This window comes from Vombatus ursinus, unplaced genomic scaffold (genome assembly GCF_900497805.2).
Source record: "Vombatus ursinus unplaced genomic scaffold, bare-nosed wombat genome assembly UNPS02004508.1, whole genome shotgun sequence".
NCBI classification, from domain to species: domain Eukaryota; kingdom Metazoa; phylum Chordata; class Mammalia; order Diprotodontia; family Vombatidae; genus Vombatus; species Vombatus ursinus.
In genome coordinates this window covers 1-22,973 of record NW_020944286.1, presented here as the reverse complement: position 1 = coordinate 22,973, position 22,973 = coordinate 1, and the positions used below count along the sequence as shown (strand labels likewise).

At 38.6% G+C, this 22,973-nt stretch overlaps 1 protein-coding gene across 1 annotated transcript; it reads left to right on the top strand.

Annotated features, from left to right (window-relative positions):
• Positions 1–1,712: 1,712 nt before the first annotated feature.
• Positions 1,713–22,935, top strand: LOC114024090 (olfactory receptor 6J1-like; the record flags this gene model as incomplete). The annotated part of the gene is given in 3 exon segments (XM_027836946.1): positions 1,713–1,750; positions 1,752–2,677; positions 22,713–22,935. Coding segments are annotated over 3 exon segments (1,187 nt in total), but the record flags the coding sequence as incomplete, so codon positions are not given.
• Positions 22,936–22,973: the final 38 nt, after the last annotated feature.

Here is a 22,973-nt window from a genome sequence, read left to right as displayed (position 1 = left end):
AGTTTACTACTTGTTTAAAGTTGTAATTCACTTTTCTATCCAACAATTATTTCCTTCAAAAATGTGCTCCCACATTCTAATATTCCAGGATTTAGTGAACATATCCATGTTCACCCTATCCATTGTCGCTCAACATTTTTAAAAACTATGTTTTTATTCTCAGATCTTTTTTTTTCTTTAGGAGTAAGAAGTTCTGTATTTTTAGCCTGCTTTTGCATTAGAAATGCTTCAGCCTACAGCAAAAAGCCCCAAGTGAAGATTCCCTAAAACCATTTCCATTGGTTCTACTCAGATTTATTGTGGTTTCTTCTCCACAGCCCATGTTCCCATCACTCTGACATCCCCACACAACTCTGCAGTAATTGTCTCCCAGTGTTCTTTGAGGCATTTAGCTTAGGAAGAGTAGTTAGGTAGAGAACAAGTGTTATTTTGCTTCAGTGTGTGTGTAGAAATCCCAGTGTTCAAACTATATACAGGAAAGTAATTACAGATATCAACTCATCACTTACTTTATACAGGTTAATATGAAAATAGAGTTTTTAGTAGTCCCATCTAGTTCCATTTCCTTGTTTGCTCTAATTTTTACCACCACCACCACGAACAACAACAACACCCCCAGTGACAACCAGAGGACTAGTCAAAGAACAAATAAGATCCTTTTTTGTATTATTTATAGGTTCACCTCAAAGTCAAAATCCAAACACAAAATCCAAGTGGTTCCCCTATTTTTCTCTTCACAGACCATCTCTGATCTAGGCTCTTTCCTCACCTACAACCCAGGACTAATATCCAATCGAGGCACCTTTGTTCTCCCTTAATCCTTTCTCATTTTCCTGTACTACCCCTTTTAATAAATGCTAATTTTTCACACACTTTCCCCATAACCACCCATCCCAATACCATATCTAAAAACAATTTAATGTGGATTACTTTGGTCTCAGCTAGACTAAGGTTACCATATGACTCCAGGGAGGTGTTTGGAGGCCAACATTCACTTGCTCACACTGCACACTATCTATAAGCAATGTGCTCTAAATGCAAGAATATGTTGTACTCTCAATTCCTAACAAAAAAACTCATTTTTCATGCAACTGGATCCCAAGGATGGAGATGAGGGAACCAATGGTGCAGAATGAACCATTTAATTTAAACATACTCCTATGCACATCCTCTGAGCTACTGGTGAGAATTTAGGACCATGAATCATTAAGCCATAGTATCCCTTTTATATATGTCCCTCACGATAAACAGTAAGTACTAATGATGAAGTCCTCTCAGAGAGAGGAGGGGACTCACTTGGGTAGTTTAATTTCAGATAATCATTTTCTCTTCATTTTATTCATAAGCTCTAGGATGGAGAAGTTTAAGGGATTTACCTTTAAACAAAGAGGAAAATATTCTGATTACAAGCTGGAGCTGTTGGTAGTTATTATATAAAGAACTATGAGAATATTTCCTAAGAGTTGGTGGAAAATATCTGTAGTCTCTGTTTTCAACCTGATTTCTTCTGGCTGGCTACACACCATAGTCATATCCTTAGGCTGTCACTAAAAAGCTAGTTTTTAGCTCTAGTATATTCTATATTTTTTATTTCCAGTATAACATATTCTTCACGTAAGTTTTCTTTCTTTCCATGGTTGTCTAGACAGAAGCTTCATCCATTCATTTCCATCCCATAGAATTTTCTCCCATTGTTCCCACAGAAACCCAAGATGACCACACCAAAAGAGAATCAGACCACCACAGTGACTCATTCTGCTTGGTTTTCCCATCAGTACAGAGGTGGAGCTGCTGTTCTTTGTGTTCCTTCTGCCCTCTTACCTGATTACACTCCTGAGAAACATCCTCATCACCTGCATTGTTGTGTCCTACTCACACCTCTACACACCCATGTACTTCTTCCTCTGCAATCTCTCCATCTTGGACATCCTCTTCACCTCTGTCATTTCCCCAAGGGTTTTGGCCAATTTGGCCACCGGGGATAAGACTATCTCCTTTGCTGGGTGTATCATGCAGTGCTTTTTCTACTTCTTCCTGGGGACAGTGGAATTTCTTCTATTGACATCCATGTCCTATGACCGGTACACTGCCATCTGTAACCCACTGAGGTATAGCACCATCATGAGTCCTTCTATGTGCATTGGGCTGGTTCTTTTCTCATGGGTGGGTGGTTTCTTGTCTGTTCTCTGCCCCATCACATTTATCTCTAGGTTGCCCTTCTGTGGATCCAATATCATTAACCACTTTTTCTGTGACAGTGGACCCCTACTGGCTCTTGCTTGTGCAGACACAACATTTATTGAGCTGATAGATTTCCTGCTATCTTCCTTAGTCATCCTCTGCTCCCTAATCCTCACTGGATTCTCCTATGTTTATATCATCATGACCATCTTACGAATCCCATCAGCCAGTGGGAGGAAGAAAGCCTTTAACACCTGTGCTTCTCACTTGACCATAGTAGTGATTGCTGGTGGGATCACAGTCTTTATATATGTGACTCCCTCCCAGAAAGAAACCTTGGAGATCAACAAAATACATTTAGTGCTGAGCAGTGTGGTGGCACCTTTCCTCACCCCCTTCATCTACACCCTGCGCAATGACACAGTGCTGAGGAATCTCAGAGAGGTGTGGGTGGGAGTCAGAACATTCTTAGTGGGAAGGAGGAGGGAACTGCTACGTAGAGTATCTAAAAAAGATCATTGACAAAAAAATTTAAAACTCTTTCTCTTCACTTGAATAAGAACCATTTTATTGTATTATATGAATACATTAAAAATATAATATTTAACATATCAATCTATTTAGTATAATATATTTAATAAAATATATCTACTATAATATTAATGTTTGTTATATAATCATATAAATATATAATAAATCCTTTTAATATTTACAGTCATGTCAACATATACCAACATCCCTCCTTCTCTGAATTTAATACTCTCTAAGGGTTAAAAAAAAAATTAAGCAAAAACATTTAATACAGTAACTGTATCTGGCAGTCTGATAATATATATATGATATTCTTTCTTAGTAGCTCCCCTCATATTTGCCCTAACAGGAATGGAATTTTTCATTGTCTTTTCCCCAGATTGCTAGCCAGTTTTTTATTTGCTAAGACTTCCTATGAGGGGAGGGAAGGGGGAAGAGAATAAGAATTTATGAAGCACCTACTATTTGCCAAGAATTGTGCTTAGTGTTTTACAAATATTATCTCATTTCATCTTCACAATAAAACTGAGAGTTAGGTGCTATTATTATCATTATTTTACAGGTGAGGAAACTGAAGCTGACAGAGGCTGAGTGATTTTCCCAGGATCAAAGAACTATTACATGTCTGAGGTGGGAATTGAACTCAGGTTTTCTTGACTCCAGGTCTAATGATTCATCTACTGCACCACCAAACGGCCTTGTAATGGTCTTTCCATTTAAACAGTCATTGTATATATTCTCTTGCCTCTGATTATTTTACTGTACATCAAACAAATCTAGTATTTCTCTGAATTCTTCGTAGTCATTATTTCTCTCTTCACAATAATATTCAATTACATTCCTGTGACATAATTTTTTTCATTCATTTTCCAACCAACGGGCTTGATTTCTAGTTCTTTGCAGTGCTTCTATGAACAACAACTTTGACTTTAAAACTTTGATCAAAGAAAGGACCAATCATGATTCTAGAGGACTCATGAGGAAGCAAGCTACCCACTTCCCTCTGCCTCCTACCTCCTGAGAGGTGACTGGCTTAGGATGCAAAATAAGATTTTTTTTTTTGGATATGAATGCTGAGGGAATTTTGTTTTCCCTTGAATGTGTGTGTGTGTGTGTGTGTGTGTGTGTGTGTGTGCGTGTGTGTATGAGGAATATTGGGAAAAGAAGTGAGAATGATGCAAGAAAATCATGAAAAGAGAATGAACAGCTTGGTAAAAGAGGCAAAAAAAAAAATACAGAAGAATAAAAGAGGCACAAAAATCCACTGAAAAGAACTCCTTAAAAAGCAGAATAGACCAAATGGAAAAATTCACTGAACAAAATAACTTTTTTTTTTTTTTTTGGTGAGGCAATTGGGGTTAAGTGACTTGCTAGTAAGTGTTATGTGTCCAATGTGGAATTTAAACTCAGGTCCTCCTAATCCTAAGGCCAGTGCTGTATCCACTGCGCCACCTAGCTGCCCCTAAACAATTTCTTAAAGAGCAAGAATTGGTCAAATGGAAAAAGAGTTACAAAAGTTCACTGAAGAAAATAATTCCTTAAAAATTAGAATTGGACAAGTGGAAGCTAAAGACTCCATGAGACATCAAAATACAATAAAACAAAGTCAAAAGAATGAAAAAATAGAAGAAAATGTGAAATATCTCATTGGAAAAACAACTAATCTAGATAATAGATCAAGGAGAAATAATTTAAGAATTAATGGACTACCTGAAAGTCATGACCAAAGAAAGAGCCTAGACATCGTGTTTCTAGAAATTATCAAGGAAAACTGCTTTTATGTCTTAGATCAGAGAATAAATAGAAATTGAAAGAATCCACCAATCACCTCTTCAAAGAGATCCCAAAATAAAACTTCCAAGAACAATCTAGTCAAATTTCAAAGTTCCCAGGTCAAAGAGAAAATACTTCAAGCAGCCAGAGAGAAAGAATTCAAATATTATGAAGCCACAGTTAGTATCACATAAGATTTAGCAGCTTCCACGTTAAAGGAGCAGAGGACTTAGAATAGGATATTCCATAAGGCAAAGGAACTAGGATTACAACCAAGAATAATCTACCCAGCAAGATTGAATATAATCCTTCAAGGGGAAGGGAGAAATTTATGTTTAATGAAAAAGCAGACTTTCAAGCGCTCCTGATGAAAAGAGCCATTCCCCAATTGATCAAAGGAAATAAACAGGTGGTTTTCAGAAGAAGAAATCAAAGCTATCTATAGTCATATGACAAAATACTCTAAATCACTATTGATTGGAAAAATGCAAATTAAAACAATTCTGAAGTACCCCCTCACACCTATCAGAAATAACAAATGCTGAAGGGAAAAATAGGGACACTAATGAACTGCTGGTAGAGAAGTGAACTGGTCCAACCATCCTGAAAAAAGAATTTGGAACTATGCCTAAAGGGCTGTAAAACTATGCATACACTTTGACCCAGCAATATCACATCTAGGTCTGCATCCCAATATGATCAACAAAAAAGGAATAGGACATACATGTACAAAAATACTTAAAACAGCTGTTTTGTGTTAGAAAGAATTGGAAATTGAGGGGATACTCTTCAACTGGGGAGCAGCTGAACAAGTGGTGGCATATGATTGTGATGGATTACTATTATGCTAATAGAATGATGAGGGGAGGGGCAGCCAGGTGTCACAGTGGATAGAGCTCTGGCACTGGAGTCAGGAGGACCTGAGTTCAAATCTGGGCTCAGACACTTGACACTTACTAGCTGTGTGATCCTAGACAAGTCACTTAACCTCATTGCCTCACCAAAAAGCTAAAAAAAAAAAAAAAGAGTGATAAGGAGAGTGGTTTCAGAAAAACATGGCAACATCTGTATGAACTGATGCAAAATGAATTGAGAAGAACTGGGACATCACTGTACACAGTAACAGCAATATTGTAATGATTATCAACTGGGAAAGACTTGGGTACTATGATCGATACAACGATCTAAAAACAATTCCAAAGGAATCATGATGAAAAATGCTATGAGTGCAAATCGAAGTATAATTTTCTCACTCTTTTTATTTTTCTTGTTTTTTTTTTAAATATGACTAATATGGAAATGTGTTTTGCATGATTTCACATGTATAATAGATAGCATATTGCCTTCTCAGTGGGTGGAACAGGAGGTGGAAAGAAGGGAGATCATTTGGAATTCAAAATTTTAAAAGAATGTGAAAAATAAATAAATAGTAATAAAATTTAAAATATAAAATAAAATAATTATGAAGGGAGAGCTAACATCAAGTCCTGGAAGACCTTTGTTCAAGTATAGCCTCTGGCCATGTGACCCTGGACAAGTCACTCAATTTCATAGTCAAATCACTAAGACTATGAGTCACATAAATTGGCCTATCTGCATTGGTTGAGGAACTTTCTTCAACAGGAGCTCCCCACACCAGTGAAATCACAGGTCCAAATCAAATTAATAAAGAATCTTATTTTAAAAACAATAAGCATTAAAAAAAAATTTTAAAGTCTAACTTTACTATAATATTATCCTGTGAATTTTTTTTAAAAATACATATAAGCTTTCCCAGATTTCTCTAAACCCATCCATTTCATCATTCCTTATGGTACAATAGTATTCCATTATAGTCATATAGAGAATGCTTTCTATTTTTCCATGAAAAACATGCCCTCACAAATGAGGGGCACCTATTTGGCCACCCACTGAATAAGGAAAACTCTAAGGAATGTGTCTTATGAATTCTAACCTCAGGCCCCAACAGGTCTGAGAAGATCTCAATCATCAAACAGGTCTGTGGATCAGACAGTTGTTGGTGGTGGTGGTGGCCCTTCATTCTCAAAGAGGACCAATGACATCATGAGGGTGACAGCTTGACTTGCGAGTGGATTGGATTTAAGTGAGGCAAAGCTGTGCAAAGTCATCAGCCTCACTCTCTCCTCCAGAGTCATCAGAGTCCAGTGGCAAGACAAGTCATTTGACTGGCAATGGCCCAGGACACAGTGGGAGACCTTGGCCTTTTTAAGCTGAGGTCTTTCCTAGGTCTCAGTTTGTCTAAGGCAACACTCATATCAGACTGAGTATCAGACAAACAAAGGACTAACTAAAGAGAAAAGAATTTATTAGTGAGAGAGAAGTGTCCAAAGAGAGTCCCACTTGGATGGACAAATTTGGGGTTCTTATAATATAGCAAAAGGGGTCTAGGTACAGAGCCGATCAGCAACATTGTTCAGCAGGAAGGAAAGAGGGGAGAGGCAATTACGAAAGTATCAAGAAGATGACAAAAGTCAGGTTTATTCCCGTGGAAAAACGAATCCCTCTGTGGTTAGTAATCTTTAAGATAGTGGAGGTCTCCTGAAAGATAAAATCGGTCTTGCTCTTCTTGTAAACGTCCTTAAGAAGAGAAAAAGAATACAGTCTGAGGGTGTCTCTTGTTATTGCCCCATGGCTTTATTTCTGTGGCCTTGGAGGTTTCTTCATCTGGGAACTCCATGTTTTCCCAAACTTCACAGTGCCCAGGTTCATCCACCTCCTCCACAATCCTTTCAGTTGTAACATTTCATGAGTCTGGAAAGCTGACTGGAAACAAGTAAGTGTGTGCTGCTTTGAGAACATGTCGTATGCAAAAATTCAAAATAACAAAACAAATGAATCGGGGTGGGGAGATTGTGAAAAGTTACACTGGACAGCACGTATGTACAATCACTCAATTAACAAGCATCTATCGAGGGCCTGCTAAGAGTGTCAGGTGCTCTGCTAGATGCTGGTGTCACAAACACAAACACGAAGCAGTGCTGGTTTTTCAGGACCTTCTGGTCTATCAGGAACACAACATGTGCATCAAGTACATCCTGAGTAGATACAGAATAGAGCATATACACGAAGCAAGAAGGAGGCCATTTGGCAAGGTGGAGGGGAGGCACTAACAGTTAGTGGGGGGGACATTCAGGAAAGACGCTCTATAGGAAGTGACATTTGTGCTGAACTTTGAAGAAAACTAAGGGATCCTAAGAGGTGTGAGAGGAGAGCCTCTGACACAAATCTGACTTGCATGGACTACTTCTGGCAGCATGGGAGTGGAGAGTAATTTTTCTCATTCTAGGTAAATTAAGAGTTGAAAGTTTAGCATGAGACATACAGCAGATTTTTTAAAAAAGTTCAAAAGACAGATAAATTCTTCAGGAATTTTCTAGCTAGTCACCAGAAGCAACTGGCTGCAATCTAAATCTCCAAAGTCCAAAAATATCCCCAGGAGAGGAATATTTTAGAGCTGAGATCTAATAGCCTGAAAGCGCATTACAGCTGAAGGCCACTGGATAGCCCCAGAGCAGGGTAACAGAGAAGCAGAAATACCTAACGGAGAACAGATATGCCCAGGAGAGGGAGTAGCAGCAGGGTGGCATCACCAGAGGGTCCTGGGGGTTCCTCAACATCAGAGGCCTGAGCTGCCCCAGCTCCAAACTTTCCTAAGCCATGCATGTTCCCTCTGTGTGTGACACTGCATGCATTTTTCCCTGGCTACCAATATTTCTTGAATATTTCACAATGAAGTCTAAATCTCTGTTTAGAGTCTTTTTTTTTTTAACTTTTTTTATCTTTCCTCCTTCTGGGGTAAAATATGAAGAGGTATCTCTCAGCAGAATGAGAAGATTCCTTTGAACTTGTTTCCATTGTCCATCACCAGCTCCGCTTGGCTTCCTCTTCAATGAACATCTTGTCTTTTTCCACAGCAGGATAAGCTGATCACCTGAAATCTCAGCCCCATGAAGAATGACTCAGGTTTGGATACCCTCAGTTGCCTCTCCCCTCTGATTTGAGGGCTGGAGGATAGAGCACTAAACGCCTCCCAAGACCTTCCTTCAGAGAGGGCTTGCAACATTCCAGGTGACTCCATCCTCCACCAGCAGCTCTGCTTGGGACCTGCTCTAGAAAAAAACATGCCCCAACACCAGGTACCCCTCATCTAATTGTCCCCCCAGTTTTCAGTTTCCTTTGGCATCGTTTTCCACCATTAGACTGTAGTTCCTTGAGGGCAGGAACTATCTCTTTTTCTTACTTGTATCCCCAGTGCCTATCACATTGCCAGGCACATAGTAGGCACTTAATGTTTATTGAGTTGAATTGAATTTCACTTCCATGATACCAATCATAGTCCTGGTAAATAGGAGCTGGGCAGCACTAGTAAAGCAGCAAATCTTTACCCTACTCCCTTATCCCAAACCCCTAAACCCCATCGACCAAAACTGCCATACTCTCAATGTTCAAATCCTAGCTATACTACAAGTATTAACTTATATGACTTTGGGCATGTCTCTGAACCTTCTTTGTATTCAGTTATTTTGAGTGTAAAGTGAGAGTTGGAGGTGATCTCTAAGGCCTCTTTCAATATTGAATTCTAGGAATTGTCCTTAGGAGACAAGATTGTAGTAGATCTCAAAGAGTAGGTTAAGCAGTTTAGACTTAAGTGGTCACTGGGGACAGGGATTGTTTGTCTTTGTAATTCCAGCACCTTCCACAAATCTTGGCATATGGCAATCATTTTCTAAAGACTTGTTGAGTTGAATTTACCCTATAGATAATAAACTAGTCAATAAATACTTTTTGAGTACACTTGCTGTGTAATGAAGAGGGAAAGGCAAGGACAGGTTTATTCAGTTCTCTAGTGCAAATAAGGGATGAGACTTTAGAGTGGAATGCAAGTTTTAAACTAAATGAACTTCCAACTCTGAAGCCTGTGCTCCTAAGATTTGATCAGCTTATGAAAGGAGACAGGAAGACGGAACCATACTACATGTGGAAACATGGCCCTCACCTTCTAGGCTAGAGAAAAACAGTCAATAAGGAAGGCCCCAAGCGGTAACTAGACTGCAACGAGTTCCTGGAATTTCAGGCTGTCTTGAGTATCTAGACTTATTACCATACCACTGTCTCATTAAGAACTAGGTAGGCCCAACAAAGACTTTGAAGACTTCACTCAGTGGCGATTAGTCGTATGTTCCCCCTCAACAGAGGCCTCCAAACAAAGGGCTGGATGACTACTTTAGGGAAGTGGGGAGTGGGAGAGGATATTGTAGAAGGAAACTTTATTTCAGGGACAGGTTGGACTTGGTATCTCCAAGATTCTGTGATTGATCTGTGGGTGACAGATAGCAAACTCCTGATGGGTACAAGAATCAAACAGAATAGTCCTTTCTAACATACTACCCACCATATACATGCACACATTATGAGGGGGGAAATTCACAGCTAGAATTTTAAAAAAAAACCATAAGCATTCTATGAAACGAGTCTAAGGGCAAGAATTGAGATAAGCTAAGTTTTGTGCTGATAAAATATTCTTGCAGTAAATGTGTAGCTTACTCCTTTTTTGGGGGGAGGGGTTGGAATACAAAATGAATATCATAAAAGATTAGATGCCAAAGGAAGCAACTACCAGCTAGATGGAAGCTGGTCACAGAAAGGAAGCTGTGAGGGCAACTCTAGTTAAAACTATCCTCAGAATGCAACTGGATATTTGCCTGGTGGCTCATAGGCTCATCTATACCCTTTACAATATTTCATAGATAAGAATGGTGAAGGCCCAATAGAGTTCATTATCACCCACATCCATCACTTCAGAAATTTTGATTTTATTCTGTGTCAGCCTTTGTCTTTTGAGATTTGAGAAGTCCAATATTTTTAGTCTCTCTTCATATGAAAATTGCTGCATTCCTGTGACAAAGAGCCTCTAGAGGAAGTTTCCCAGTGCCACTGGCTAATTTCCCACTGGTCCTACCCAGATTCATTGAGATTTCTCCTCCATTTCCCAAGCCGATATTGCAGACAAAACTCTGGGGAAGGAGTACTGCAAGAGAATTGAGAGGGAAAGTCATGGTGACAGTACCAATTCATTATTCACCTTACATTGGCAAAGGTTAATACAAAAATTTTAGCATCCATTTCTAATTTTACTTCCTAGCTCATTCTTACTTCCATCTACCAACCCAACCAGAACTTTCTTCCTGCCACCAAGGAAGCAAAGTTCTCTTTTTATTGATTCCAGGTCTTTGGTTTCTGGTCAAAACCTCTATCAAATTCAAAACTATGGCCCTCTGGTTTCTGCTCAGAGACCATCCTTGGTCTAGACAAGATCTCAGCATCAGCCTGAGACCAATGTCTGAGAAAGACAAATTTGATCCCCCTTAATCCTTCCTCAGCTTCCTCAAAACTACCCTCCTTTAAAATTCCCTTCCTCTAAAAATGACTAGTATTTCTACATTGCTCACACACATCTACCACCACCACCACCACCCTCCAATATATCTTAAAGCCATTTATGTTTTGATTAATCAGGTAGTAGCTGAATGGGGTTGCCTTATGATATGGGAGCAGGTAGTTAGAGGCCAACAAATCCTTCCTTGAATTGGACATGCCTTTAATATATGGGATAAGAAAATTAGATGTCAACCATGGAACCATCTCAGAGAGAGGGAGGAACATGGATAATGTGGTAGGGGAGGTTAGTTTCCAACGAACGATGAACTAGAGCTTTCTCTGCATTTTATCCATAATCTCCAGCTTTCTGAGTTTGACAAAAAACTGAAAAATGACAGTGGTTAAAATGTCCCTAAAAAGTAGTTTAAGGCAGTTATCTCAGAGGGAAAGGCTTACCTTTCCACTGACCTTTGAGAGAAATATGGGGCTAAAAATAGGGCATGCAACTATGCAAGGGCATAGTTTAACCCTTATCTTGTCATTTCAGAGATGAAAATTGAACTAAATATCTAGTCCTTTCTCTTCATTTTACAGGAGAGGAAACTGAGGCTCAGAGAAATCAAGTGGGTTGATCAAAACAACAAAGCTAGTAGTGGCAGTAGCTGGCCAACTCTCCAAGACCCTTGGGTTCAGCACTTTTTCCACTACAAGATAATTTCTCTATCCTGAGGTAGTTGGGTGGTGCAGTGGTTAGAGTGATGGACCTAGAGTCATGAAGACCTAAGTTCAAATCTATCCTCGGACACTTACTAGCTGTGTAACCCTGGGAAAATTACTTAACCTCTGTTTGACTTGGTTTTCTCATCTGTAAAACAGGGATAATAATAGCACCAGGGTTGTTGTGAGGATCAAATGAGATAATATTTGCAAAGCACATAATAATATTTACCTGGTACATAGTCAGTGCTTAATAAATGTTTGTTCTCTTCCCTTTCCACTCCACACTCACATGATCTTACAAAGAGAAAAAGCTACATTTAAACTAAAGGAAATGACCCAGGTTGTTCTTTCTGGGACTGTAAAAATTGAAAAACAAGATGTCTCTAGATATAGATTTTGCTCCTTTTCAGGCAAACCCCTAGGAAGAGGGAGGATGCCAAGGATCCGTGAGACAGTAAAATTTCTGCTTCACATTCAGGTGGGCTCTCAAAAAGGTATCCCTCTGGGGCAGCTAAGTGGCGCAGTGAATAGAGCACCAGCTTTGGAGTCAGGAGGACTTGAGTTCAAATCCAACCTCAGACATATAACACTCACTAGTTGTGTGACTCTGGGCAAGTCACTTAACCCCATTGCCTAGTCAAAAAAAAAAAAAGCTATCCCTTTATGCTTTTAGTTTTGTGAATTTTCTTCCTGAAAAACACAGGAGAAAATTGATTACCAAGTGGCCCTTAGCCTGTATGCTGGACCCATGCATAGTGCTATATAAATATGAGACCTTCTTGTTATTATATAAGGCTCTTGGCATAGACCACTATCTTGCTTGGCTTTTTCAACATATTTCTATTATACTGACTTGTTTTCAGTTTATACTCCACTAGGAACCCAAAGATTTCCCTTCGCTAATCACTCAAAAGGCAGGTCTTTACCATTGTATTTTAGTTTTTCCTCCTGAAGTATCCCAGCTGAAATTAATCTTAATAACTTCACTACTACTTCTAAATGTCAGGTAGGTGGCACAGTACATAGAGTGCTACCTAGGCCTGGAGTCAAAAAGACCTGAGTAGCAAAACTGGCCTTAGACACTTACTAGCTGTGTGACGATGGGGAGGTCCCTTCAGCTCTCTCTGCTTCAGTTTCCTCAACTGTAAAATGGTAATAATTATAGCACCTAGCTCCCAGAGTTGTTGTGAGGATCAAAGGAGATAATAATTGTAAAGCACTTAGCACAGGGTGGTACACAGTAGGTGTTTAATAAATGCTTGTTTCCTTCCTTTCATCCACAGTTTATACAGTCACCTTGAACTGAACTTGAATCGAAAAGCTAGATAACCTTCCCAAACACTTAACTACATTCTTTAATTTAATGATTAAGGTTGCCCAAAGTCTTCTTTTCATGGCTCTATGTCTAAACATTTCTACCCCACTGAAAACCTGGATTCTAGGGGCAGCTAGGTGGTGCAGTGGATAGAGTACCAGCCCTGGATTTAGGAGGACCTGAGTTCAAATCCGGCCTCAGACACATAACACTTACTAGCTGTGTGACCCTGGGCAAGTCACTCAATCCCATTGCCTAGCCAAAAACAGAACAAAATACAAACAAAAACCTGGATTCTACGTCTGGTTCTCCCGACTCTGACAGGTGAAATTTTTGTCTTCTATTCCCAGGGTCCAGGCCTTCATGCAATTTCCTGCAGTCTTCTTATCATGTCCTCTTCCATATACCCTCTACTGGGACTGCTAGGTGGCGCAGTGGAGAGAGCACTAGCCCTGGATTCAGGAGGACCTGAGTTCAAATCTGACCTCAGCTACATAACACTTACTTAGCTGTGTGACCCTGGGCAAGTCACTTAACCCCATTGTCTAACTAAGAAAAAAATATATATATTTATACACATATACCCTCTACTGCCCGTTTCCAGAACCCTATGCTGCCTTCCCCCATTGTTGTTGTTCATGAAGGCAGGGAACTGTCTTGCTTGCTTGTCTATGAATGTCCAGTACTTGGTATAGTGTCTGGCACAAAATATGTGATTAATAAATGCTCTAGCTATACCTGTATCACAACAGGTCCACCATCCAGGTCATTTATGACACATTAACCAAAACTGGGCTCTAAACATTCTTGAGAACTAGCATTTACTTATATTCTTCTGTAGTTGATATTGAACAATTTTAACTATCATGCCCTTGGTGTTAATAATGTTCATTATTTCTACAATATTTAAGAATTTTAGGTACTAGGCATAATATTCAGATTATATAATGTTTGCTCTAATTACATTATTATATTATATTATGTTATTAAAATATATAATTTCTATTGACTAAACATGTCAAATACACACCCTTGAATCACTTAATCAGGCATCAAGCATAATATCTATCATTCGCTTTTGCCAAATGTTTTTCTTCCTTAGTTTTGTTTATTTCTCACAAGAATTATATTTTTTTACTTCTTCATTTTCTTATTTCCTTCTCAAAAAAAATTAATACAGGCTTCAAATAGAGCAAATTATTGGACAGAAAAGTTAAAGACTGTATTCCTTTCCAAGTTCCAGGTCAATATTCTACAAGATATGAATTTGGAGCGTAAAAAATTGTTTTGTGAAATAAGAAGATGATACTTAGGGTATGAGGGAACATGGAAAAAGATGAACAAAGGAAACGCAGAAAGAATGGGCCTGATTTGATTAAGAAGTTAGAACAAATGAGGTGACTGATAAAGAAGAGATCAGTAGTCAGTCAAAAACTATCGTTAAGCTTTATGGCACTCTACCAACCCATCCCTGGAGACTCTTAACTGGAATCCCAAGGTTTACAGAGTTCCTAATATAGGTTATAGCTAATGTTAAATACACACTGTAGAAATCTTTTTCTACCCTGACTCTTTCATCCAATGTTACCTATCCCACCCAGCTTTCTGTCACCTGTAAATTTGTTGTATATATTATCTAAACCTTTGATCAAATCATTGATTAAAATGTTAAATAACATAAGGTCAAGGACCTTGCTCTAGAAATCTGTCTTCACATTAATATTATACTAATATTCCAGATTTAGCAGTAGGACAATGGACCCAAGAAGCTGGGGGGCTCCTCTCACTTTCAAGTTTCATTTTTTCAAAGGGAAGGATTACTTTTCATCTAGTCTGTGGAAAGAGGCGAAGAGAGTAGGACTTACCCTGGAAACAATTTCTTAGTAGACAAAGGTATACATCTGCTCCTCTCTCAGCACCCCTCTTCTGTTTTCTCTCACCCTCCTACTGCCCCTTCAGTAACTTGTTAATAAAGGTTTTGATGATGTGATTTAAATTATCAATTTATTTTGTGCATAATAAAACACAAAGTATGTTGTCTTTGGAGTCAGAAGATGGCGATCCAAATCCTGGCTCTGCCACTTTTACCCATGTGAAATTGAAGAGGTTCTTTTACATTTCTAGGTGTCAGGTTCTTCATTTATATCAGGTTAGGCTAGATGACCCTTCTAGCTCTAATTTTATGACGCTAACAATTTTCATCAAATCCTGGTCAAATGTCGCTCTTATAGGAAAAGCCCTAGCTTTCCGTATTTTCATGATTTCAGTTACATAGTTGGAGGTGTTTTTCAGTGTAAGTTCCAATTCAATTGTAGATGTCATTTAGAGTATGTATGTGTACATATACACGTAGAGCTCTGCATATATATCCCAGAGGGTTTTTGATTCTGAGATAAAATTTTAGTAGTACTTTTAAACCTTATATTCAAATTTATCCCTTTCAACTATAACATTCTATGACTCCTGTTTTAAGAAAAACTTGTATACAAAAATTCAAACTTAGAAAACAATTAAAGAGACATTGCTCACACACTAGGAAATGTGGTTGGAAAGAGAAAAAAAGTGAAATCAGCCTACAGTTCCCTCCAAAATAAGGTGGCCAGTATTAATAGACTTCAGACCCTCGCCAGTGCTAGTTTTTCTCTTGCCCTCAGTTCCCTCAAACCATCCATTACCATACCCTTCTATGGCTACATTGGCCAGACTATTAAACATAATTTTGTCTGCTCATCTTCGTCCTCCTCCTCCATGTGCCTCAAAGCATTATCAAAAATAACTCATTCTTGGCACAATTAAAGTTTATCAAAAATAATTCTATTTCTGGGCAAGAATAAAGAAAACTTTCAGTCCCAGTACTGGAGAAAGTAACAACCAATTGGGTTGTGACAAGACTGAGTCCTTGTTACAATAGTGTTATAATGAATCTCTAGGGAGCTCAGCCCCATTAACTCAGAGGAAGAAGCAGATCCCTGAGTGGGTCCATACTTTGGGGTTGTGTACATCTCTGTCTCCACGAAAACAAAGCAGCATCCCAAATACTGCAGGTCTTGTTCCTGCTCCACTGAGACACACAGCCTATTTCACCAAAGTCTCATGTATGAGGTCCTCAGTGGGCACGTCATCCTGAGACATGAAAGAACCATTTAACAACAGGCCTCTTGGGCTGACCTGGGGATGAGCTAAGTGAGCCACCACCAGCAAAAGTTACTCCTTTGTTCTAGGATGGGAGGGTTACTGGCAACCAGTGATTAACATATCTTGCTTCTTTATCCATTTGTATTGGAAGCTACTTCTCACCACACACCAAGAGAGTACAGAGATGTAGATCAGAGCAAAGGTCTTTGTCAATTTATGATTCCATGATGCTAGAAAGACAAGAGGCTCCCAAAAGGGAAGAAAAGGGCTGTGTGAGATCAGTGTGATGCTATACTGAGACTGGCTGAAAAGACTGGTCCAGAGAAAGAGTCTTCTCTCTCATTAGGAGAGAGGTGAGGAAAGGATTGATAGATAGTGGTGTAGAGAGCCAAGAAAAGGGTATTGCTGGGAAACACTGAACTTCCTGAGAAACATGGCAGCCCAGTCCAAGAAAAGAGAGGACACCTGACTGTTTCAGATCTGCAGACCACGTGCCATCCCCTGAAGCTGGTGGGGAGAATCAGAAGTACCCTGACACCCTGTGAGTAGCACCATCAGTATTACCAGAAGTGCAATTGATCCAGAAGGGAATTTGAACATTTGCCCAGTGACCTGTGGCATAATTTACATAGTAGACCCTTTTGTAAGGAGATAGTGAATGGAGCAGCAGTGGCATAGGAACCTTAGTAGATGCCTTGTTGTCACTCATTTTTTTTTTTAGCAGTTTATGCACAAAGTCTAATATGACACAGATTGGGCATTCTAGAAAAAGTGATGATGGATAGACAAAAGGAAGGAAAACACATCATTGAAATTCATCTTGCCTGGCTTGTCAGGACTGTCTGACCCTGTGGACCATATTACTGTTTCAACTGAAAAAAGAGTCAAAGCTCCTGATTGCCTCAAGTTAGAGTGTGAGTGAAATCCCTTAGTGTCCTTATACAGGATGAAAATCAAATGCCCTCCATGTGTAAAATTATCACAGAACCTCAGAGGCTGCCTAGGCTAACTTTTATCTGAGCAAGAATTCCCTTGGCAACATACCAATAAAGAAGCATCCCACCTTTGCTTGAGGGGAACTCACTACCTGTAAAGGCAGCCATTCTATTTTTGGATACCTCTAATCATTAGGGGCAGCTAGGTGACTCAGTGGATAGAGCACTGGACCTAGAATAAGAAAGATCCATCTTTCTGAGTTCAAATCTGGCCTAAGACACTTACTAGCTGTGTGACCCTGGGCAAGTCACTTAACTCTATTTGCCTCAGTTTCCTCCTCTGTAAAAGGAGCTGAAGAAAGAAATATCAAATCACTGTAGTATCTTTGCCAAGAAAACTCCAAATGAGTTTATGAAGGGTCAGACAAGACTGAATAGCAGCAACAATCATTAGGAAGTCTCACTTTACTAATCTGTCCATGCAATTTTAACCCATTGTGCCTAGTTCTGCCTCTGAGATCAAACAGAACAAGTCTAATCCCTCTTCTGGCAGTCTCCTTCAAATACTTAGAGGTAGTTATTATGTCCTCATTGTCTCCTCAGCTGTGGGATAAACATCCCTAGTTCCTTCAACCCCTCTTCAAATGGCATGACCTCAAGGCCCTAAATCATTCTTACTGCCCTCCAGTTTAACAACATCCTTAAAAGATGTTACCCAGAACTGAGCCCAATTCTGCAGATGTGGTCTGAATAGGAGAGGATAGAGAAAAACTACCACATACCCATTCTGGACATTATGTCTCCTCTCTTCATAAGGTCTATGATTGAACTAGCTTTAGGGGCTCTCTTTCACTCATGACATACTAAGCTTGCAGCCCACTAAAACCCCAAGATGACTTTCAGGCAAATTGTGTGTAGCCAAGCTTTTCTCACATTCTATTTAAAGCATCAATTTTTGGAACCCAAATATAAGACTTTACATTTATCCCTCTTAAATGTCCTCTTATAAAATTCAGTCAACCTTTAAACCAGCTGAGAAAATAATGACTGACATTTATATAGAGCTTTAAGACTTGCAAAATGCTTTACATAACATCATCTCATTGATTCATACAACAATCTTGAAAAGAACATGCTGACTATCTCTTCTGCATGTGTCATCTGCACATTTGATAAGCATAACTTCTCTGACTTTACTAAAGGCTTTGGTAAAAATCTTAACCAGTATGTGGCCAGGCTCGTAATTCTGCATGACTCCATTGTAAATATTTCCTTTGACATTCATACCAAGTCACTAAAGCCTACTGTTTGGGTCTAACTATCAAACCAGTTCTAAACTATCAGCACACATCTTTCCATCTTGTTCACAAGAAGAGCCCAACAGATTCTATCAAGTGCTTTGCTAAAATCTAAGTAGTCTCCATCTATAGGATTTCTTTAACCTACTAGTTTATTAACTCAAATAATACTGGACAAGCCCAGGATAGAACATGACCTGAGGCATCATGAGGCAAGACCACCTAGGCCAGCACAGCAATGACTTTCAAACTTGACCAATCCACTCTCTCACAACCCTACAAAGAAAAAGAGCTACTCTCACAATGAGGACGGTGATGTTATTTTCCTCTTTTCCAGAAACTGTAAAATTAGAACTCAGACTCTCTCCCTCTAAAGGAGGGGAGAATAGCAAGAATCCACAGGAGGGTAAATCTCTGCTTCCTCCCTAGAGCTCTGTCATAAATTATACCATTCTGGTTGGGTCTTACATATTCAATTCCTGAAAAATACAGGAAAGACTGTTTCAATTATCAATTGGTACTCATTATATTTTCTGGAATAATGTGCTTTCTATTATTCCTAAAATGCATCACTCTCTCACTTATCTTTTTCACAACAGCTTGGTATAGTTGATTTTTTTCAACTTATGTTCTATCACAAACCCTATTTTTTTTCCTGCCTAAATCACATAAAACCAGCTCTTCCCTGTCTTAGACCTGGGCATCTCTTGAACTGTCCTATCCAACTCTTAATCCTAATGAATCTGGTTCTGTTGACTCACAACTTCTCCCAATTGTCCTAATCACTCTGATTCTTGCTCCTGTCCTATAGAAAGATCTACAAACCTTAGTTAGCAGCCAGCCCTCATCATTGTACTTGGTGATAAGGCCATGTAGTTCATTGTGGCTTCAACATTCAATTTAATAATTATTTATTAAGTGCCTCCTATGTGCAAGGCACTGTGCTAGATACTAGAAACATAAAGACAAGAATGAAACAGTCCTTGGTCCCAAGAAGCTTAACTCTACTATGTCTCTACAGGCATAGAAATAAGCTCAATATAAGAAAAATTAAGGAAGAAGACAGAGTACTAACAACTGGGGAATGTGGGAAAGCTCCCTAGAGGAGGTAGCTCATGAATTGAACATTAAAAGTAAATGGGGGACAGCTAGGATAAAGCACAGGCCCTGAAGTCAGGAAGACCTGAGATCAAATCAGACTCAGACACTTATTAGCTTTGTGACCCTGGACAAGCCACTTAACCCCAATTGCCTAAAAAAAAAAAGAAAAAAGTAAATGGGAGTTCTGATTAGTAAAGCTCAGGAGTAAGTTCATTAGGCCAATGAGGATTGACTTAAGATAGTTCACAGAGGTGGGAGACAGGGTATCAGAATGAGTGAATGGCTAGTAGTCCAATTTGATTGGAATATAGTGAATGTCAGGGAGCAGTATGAAGTAAGGGCAAAAAAGGTAGGTAGGAGCTAGGTTGCAGAGGACCTTCAATGCTCAGCTACGGGCATTTTATTCTATAGGCAATGAAGATCCATTGAGTGTTTTTAAGCAGGGGAATAACATGGGCAAACTGTGCCTTAGAAAGATGACTTTAGTCCTTATGTGGTGTATGAATTGGAAAAGGGAGAGAATTGGAAGAATGCAAATTAAGAGTCTGTTACAGTAATCTCTAGGAGAGAGGTGACAAAGGTCTGAACTGGGATGGTCTGCATTTAAAGTAGAGAGAAGGGAATGGATGTATAACATCCAAATGAATTGGAAAGTGATTAGATATGATGGATGAGGAATATACAACAGTCAAAGATAGCTTTAGCATTCGTGACTGAGGCAATGATGGTGCCCTCATTGGAATTAGTGAAGTTTAGAGTAGTGGCAGGTTCAAGGAGATAGATAAAAAGTTTTATTTTTAACAGACTAAGCTTGAAATGACCATCAGCTATCTATCCGGCAGTTGACTAGAGTTGAGGAGAAAAGTTAGGGGTGGACACTTCAATGGATCTTTGGGCTCATCAATGTAGGTACTTCCTCCAAATGGTAGAGACTGCAAAACATTCATCCTGGTTCAGTGCTTACAATTTTAGGTGTTTTTCATAAATACCCAATAGAGGCTATTAACCCGAATTCAGCTCACAACATATCTTTGAGCACTAACAGTCTTCCAAAGTTGGAACTGAATGATACTTTTAATATCATTCTTTTCATACTATTGTTCAACTCATAATACTTATTGAGTACAAAATAGTGAATATCATATATAAAATACCTGTTTTCTGATCTCTATAATATATTGAACACTTAGCACATGTAGTCCTCAGAAATGTGTCACCCAAAATGTCATTCTCTTTAATCCAGTTTCACTCTTTCTTTTGTTTTATTTACTTCTTATAAGGGCTGCCTTTTTTTTTCTTGCTTCTTGTTAATTTCTTTTTTTTTCATTTTTCTTACATTGTTAATAATAAAATATAAAAAGAAATTTTTTTAAATGATTAAGCTTTTAAAATAAGTTACTTTATAAATGTTTATTATCTCTCCTTTCCACTGTTCCCTCATTAATCAAATTTTAAAATTAAAATTCCTTTTAACAAATACATATAGTTCAGACAAAACAAATTCCCTCATCTGTTACGCCCAACAATGTACATCTCATTCTGCATTTTAAATCCATTACCTCTCTGGCAGTAGGTAAGTGGCATTGCATTTTTATTCCTCTGGAAATGTGTTTTATCATTGCATTGACCAGAGTTTTACAGTCTTGCAAAGTTGTTTTTCTCTATAATTATCATGTATAAATTGTTCTCCTAGTTCTGCTCACTCCATTCTGAATCAGTTCATAGAATCTGCCCAGTTCCGTCTGAAATTGTCCATTTTTGTCATTTCTTATGGCACAATATTTCATTATATTGATATACCACAACTTGTTTAACCATTCCCAATTAGAGGACACCCCCTTACCTTCAAGTTTTAGAAGGGCTACTATAAATATGTATGTATATGTATGTACGTATGTATGTATATGCAAAATTTTCCTCTCTTTTTGATTTCTTTGGGATATAGATTTACTTTGTTGTATACCTGAGTTAAATCCACAATTTAGATAACTTTGGGGGTATAGATCCAAATTGCTCTCCAGGATGGCTGGACCAATTCTACCAGCTATAACAAGTTCATTGACAAGCCTGTCTTCTTGCAGCCCCTCCAATATTTATCTTTTTTCTTCTTTTGTCATCTTTGCTAAGCTGACAGGTGTGAGGAAGAACCTCAAATTGCTTTAATTTACATTCCTCTATTTATTAGTGATTTGGAGTATTTTAAAATGAGGCAATTTTTAAAAGCAGTTCATATAAGAAGTAATATTGAACTACTGTAATAGACTCCTAATTTGCCCCCCTATAAGGGGGCAAATACATATATATACATGCATATATATATATATACATACATATATACATAAAAGTACATAAAGAGAGAAGAGAGATATATAAAGATAGAGATAAATAGGTATAGATATAGAAATATTAGATATATGTGTATATAGATATAACTGCCATTTAGTCCTCCAAGTACTACCTGAATACCTGATCATAGTATGAGCACAGGTTTTGATAAATCCTCCTAGGGTAGAAAGACTACAACTGTGGATTTGGTGTTAGAGTATATGTCTGATGTCTGAGAACATTCTAATGAAATTGAAAGAGACCCACCAAGGTAGTAAGGCAAGACAATAAATTTTTCAACTCCAGCAGCTTTCCAAAAAAACCTTCTACTTCATGATAGAAGAGTTTCCATCATTATTAGTATGGATAGTACCCACACTGGTGAAATTATAGATCCTTGAAGTCTTGATGCAAGAATTCAATAGTGAAAGCAAAGGAAGGAACAGCTGGGTAAATGAGCTAGGTTGCATGTTTACTTTCAATGTCTCTGCTTTGAATGACCTGAAAGATAGGGCATTGTAGGAGGGAAAATGTTTAGTGGAACAATAAGATGATTTCTATAGTGCCAAACAACATTAAAAAAAAAAAAAAGATGATCCATAATCTGGGATAAAAAGAAAGAAGTGTTGAGAACAGGTTTTCTTATAAGGAACAGAGTAATTGCAGAAAGAATGAACCTGGCTTGTTTGGGAAACTGAAGTAGATAAGAATTTGGTCTACACACTCTTCAGTCAACTATCTGAGTTATTAATCAGCTTTACACTGCTAACTCCACTTAGTTCCCAATCCAAGGCAAATTCTATATAGGTTATTCACTGGCTAAGGAGTTATGATGGATGAGGATCTGGAGGTTGAAGATATTGCTGTACATGAAAATAAAGGACTCCTTCAGCTAGAAAAGCTTCCTTCATCTCCTATGTCAGCCACCTTTAGATCAATTGGGATCCTATAGCATCACAGCTTCTTGTACTAATACTCTCATCTCTTTTTCCCCAACAGGGAGCATGGGGAACAGCACCACTATCACTGAGATCATTCTTCTGGGACTCACAGATGCCTGCAGATTACAAATGCTGATCTTTGTGGGGCTCCTCCTGACCTACCTTATCACACTGCTAGGGAACCTTCTCATCATTGTCGTCACCCTGATGGATCATCGCCTTCACACCCCCATGTACTACTTCCTCAGAAACTTTGCAGCAAGCATCCTAGAAAGGAGATGGTCTTGTTCCCTGTTAGGATGTTGTCCAGAGTCTTGGG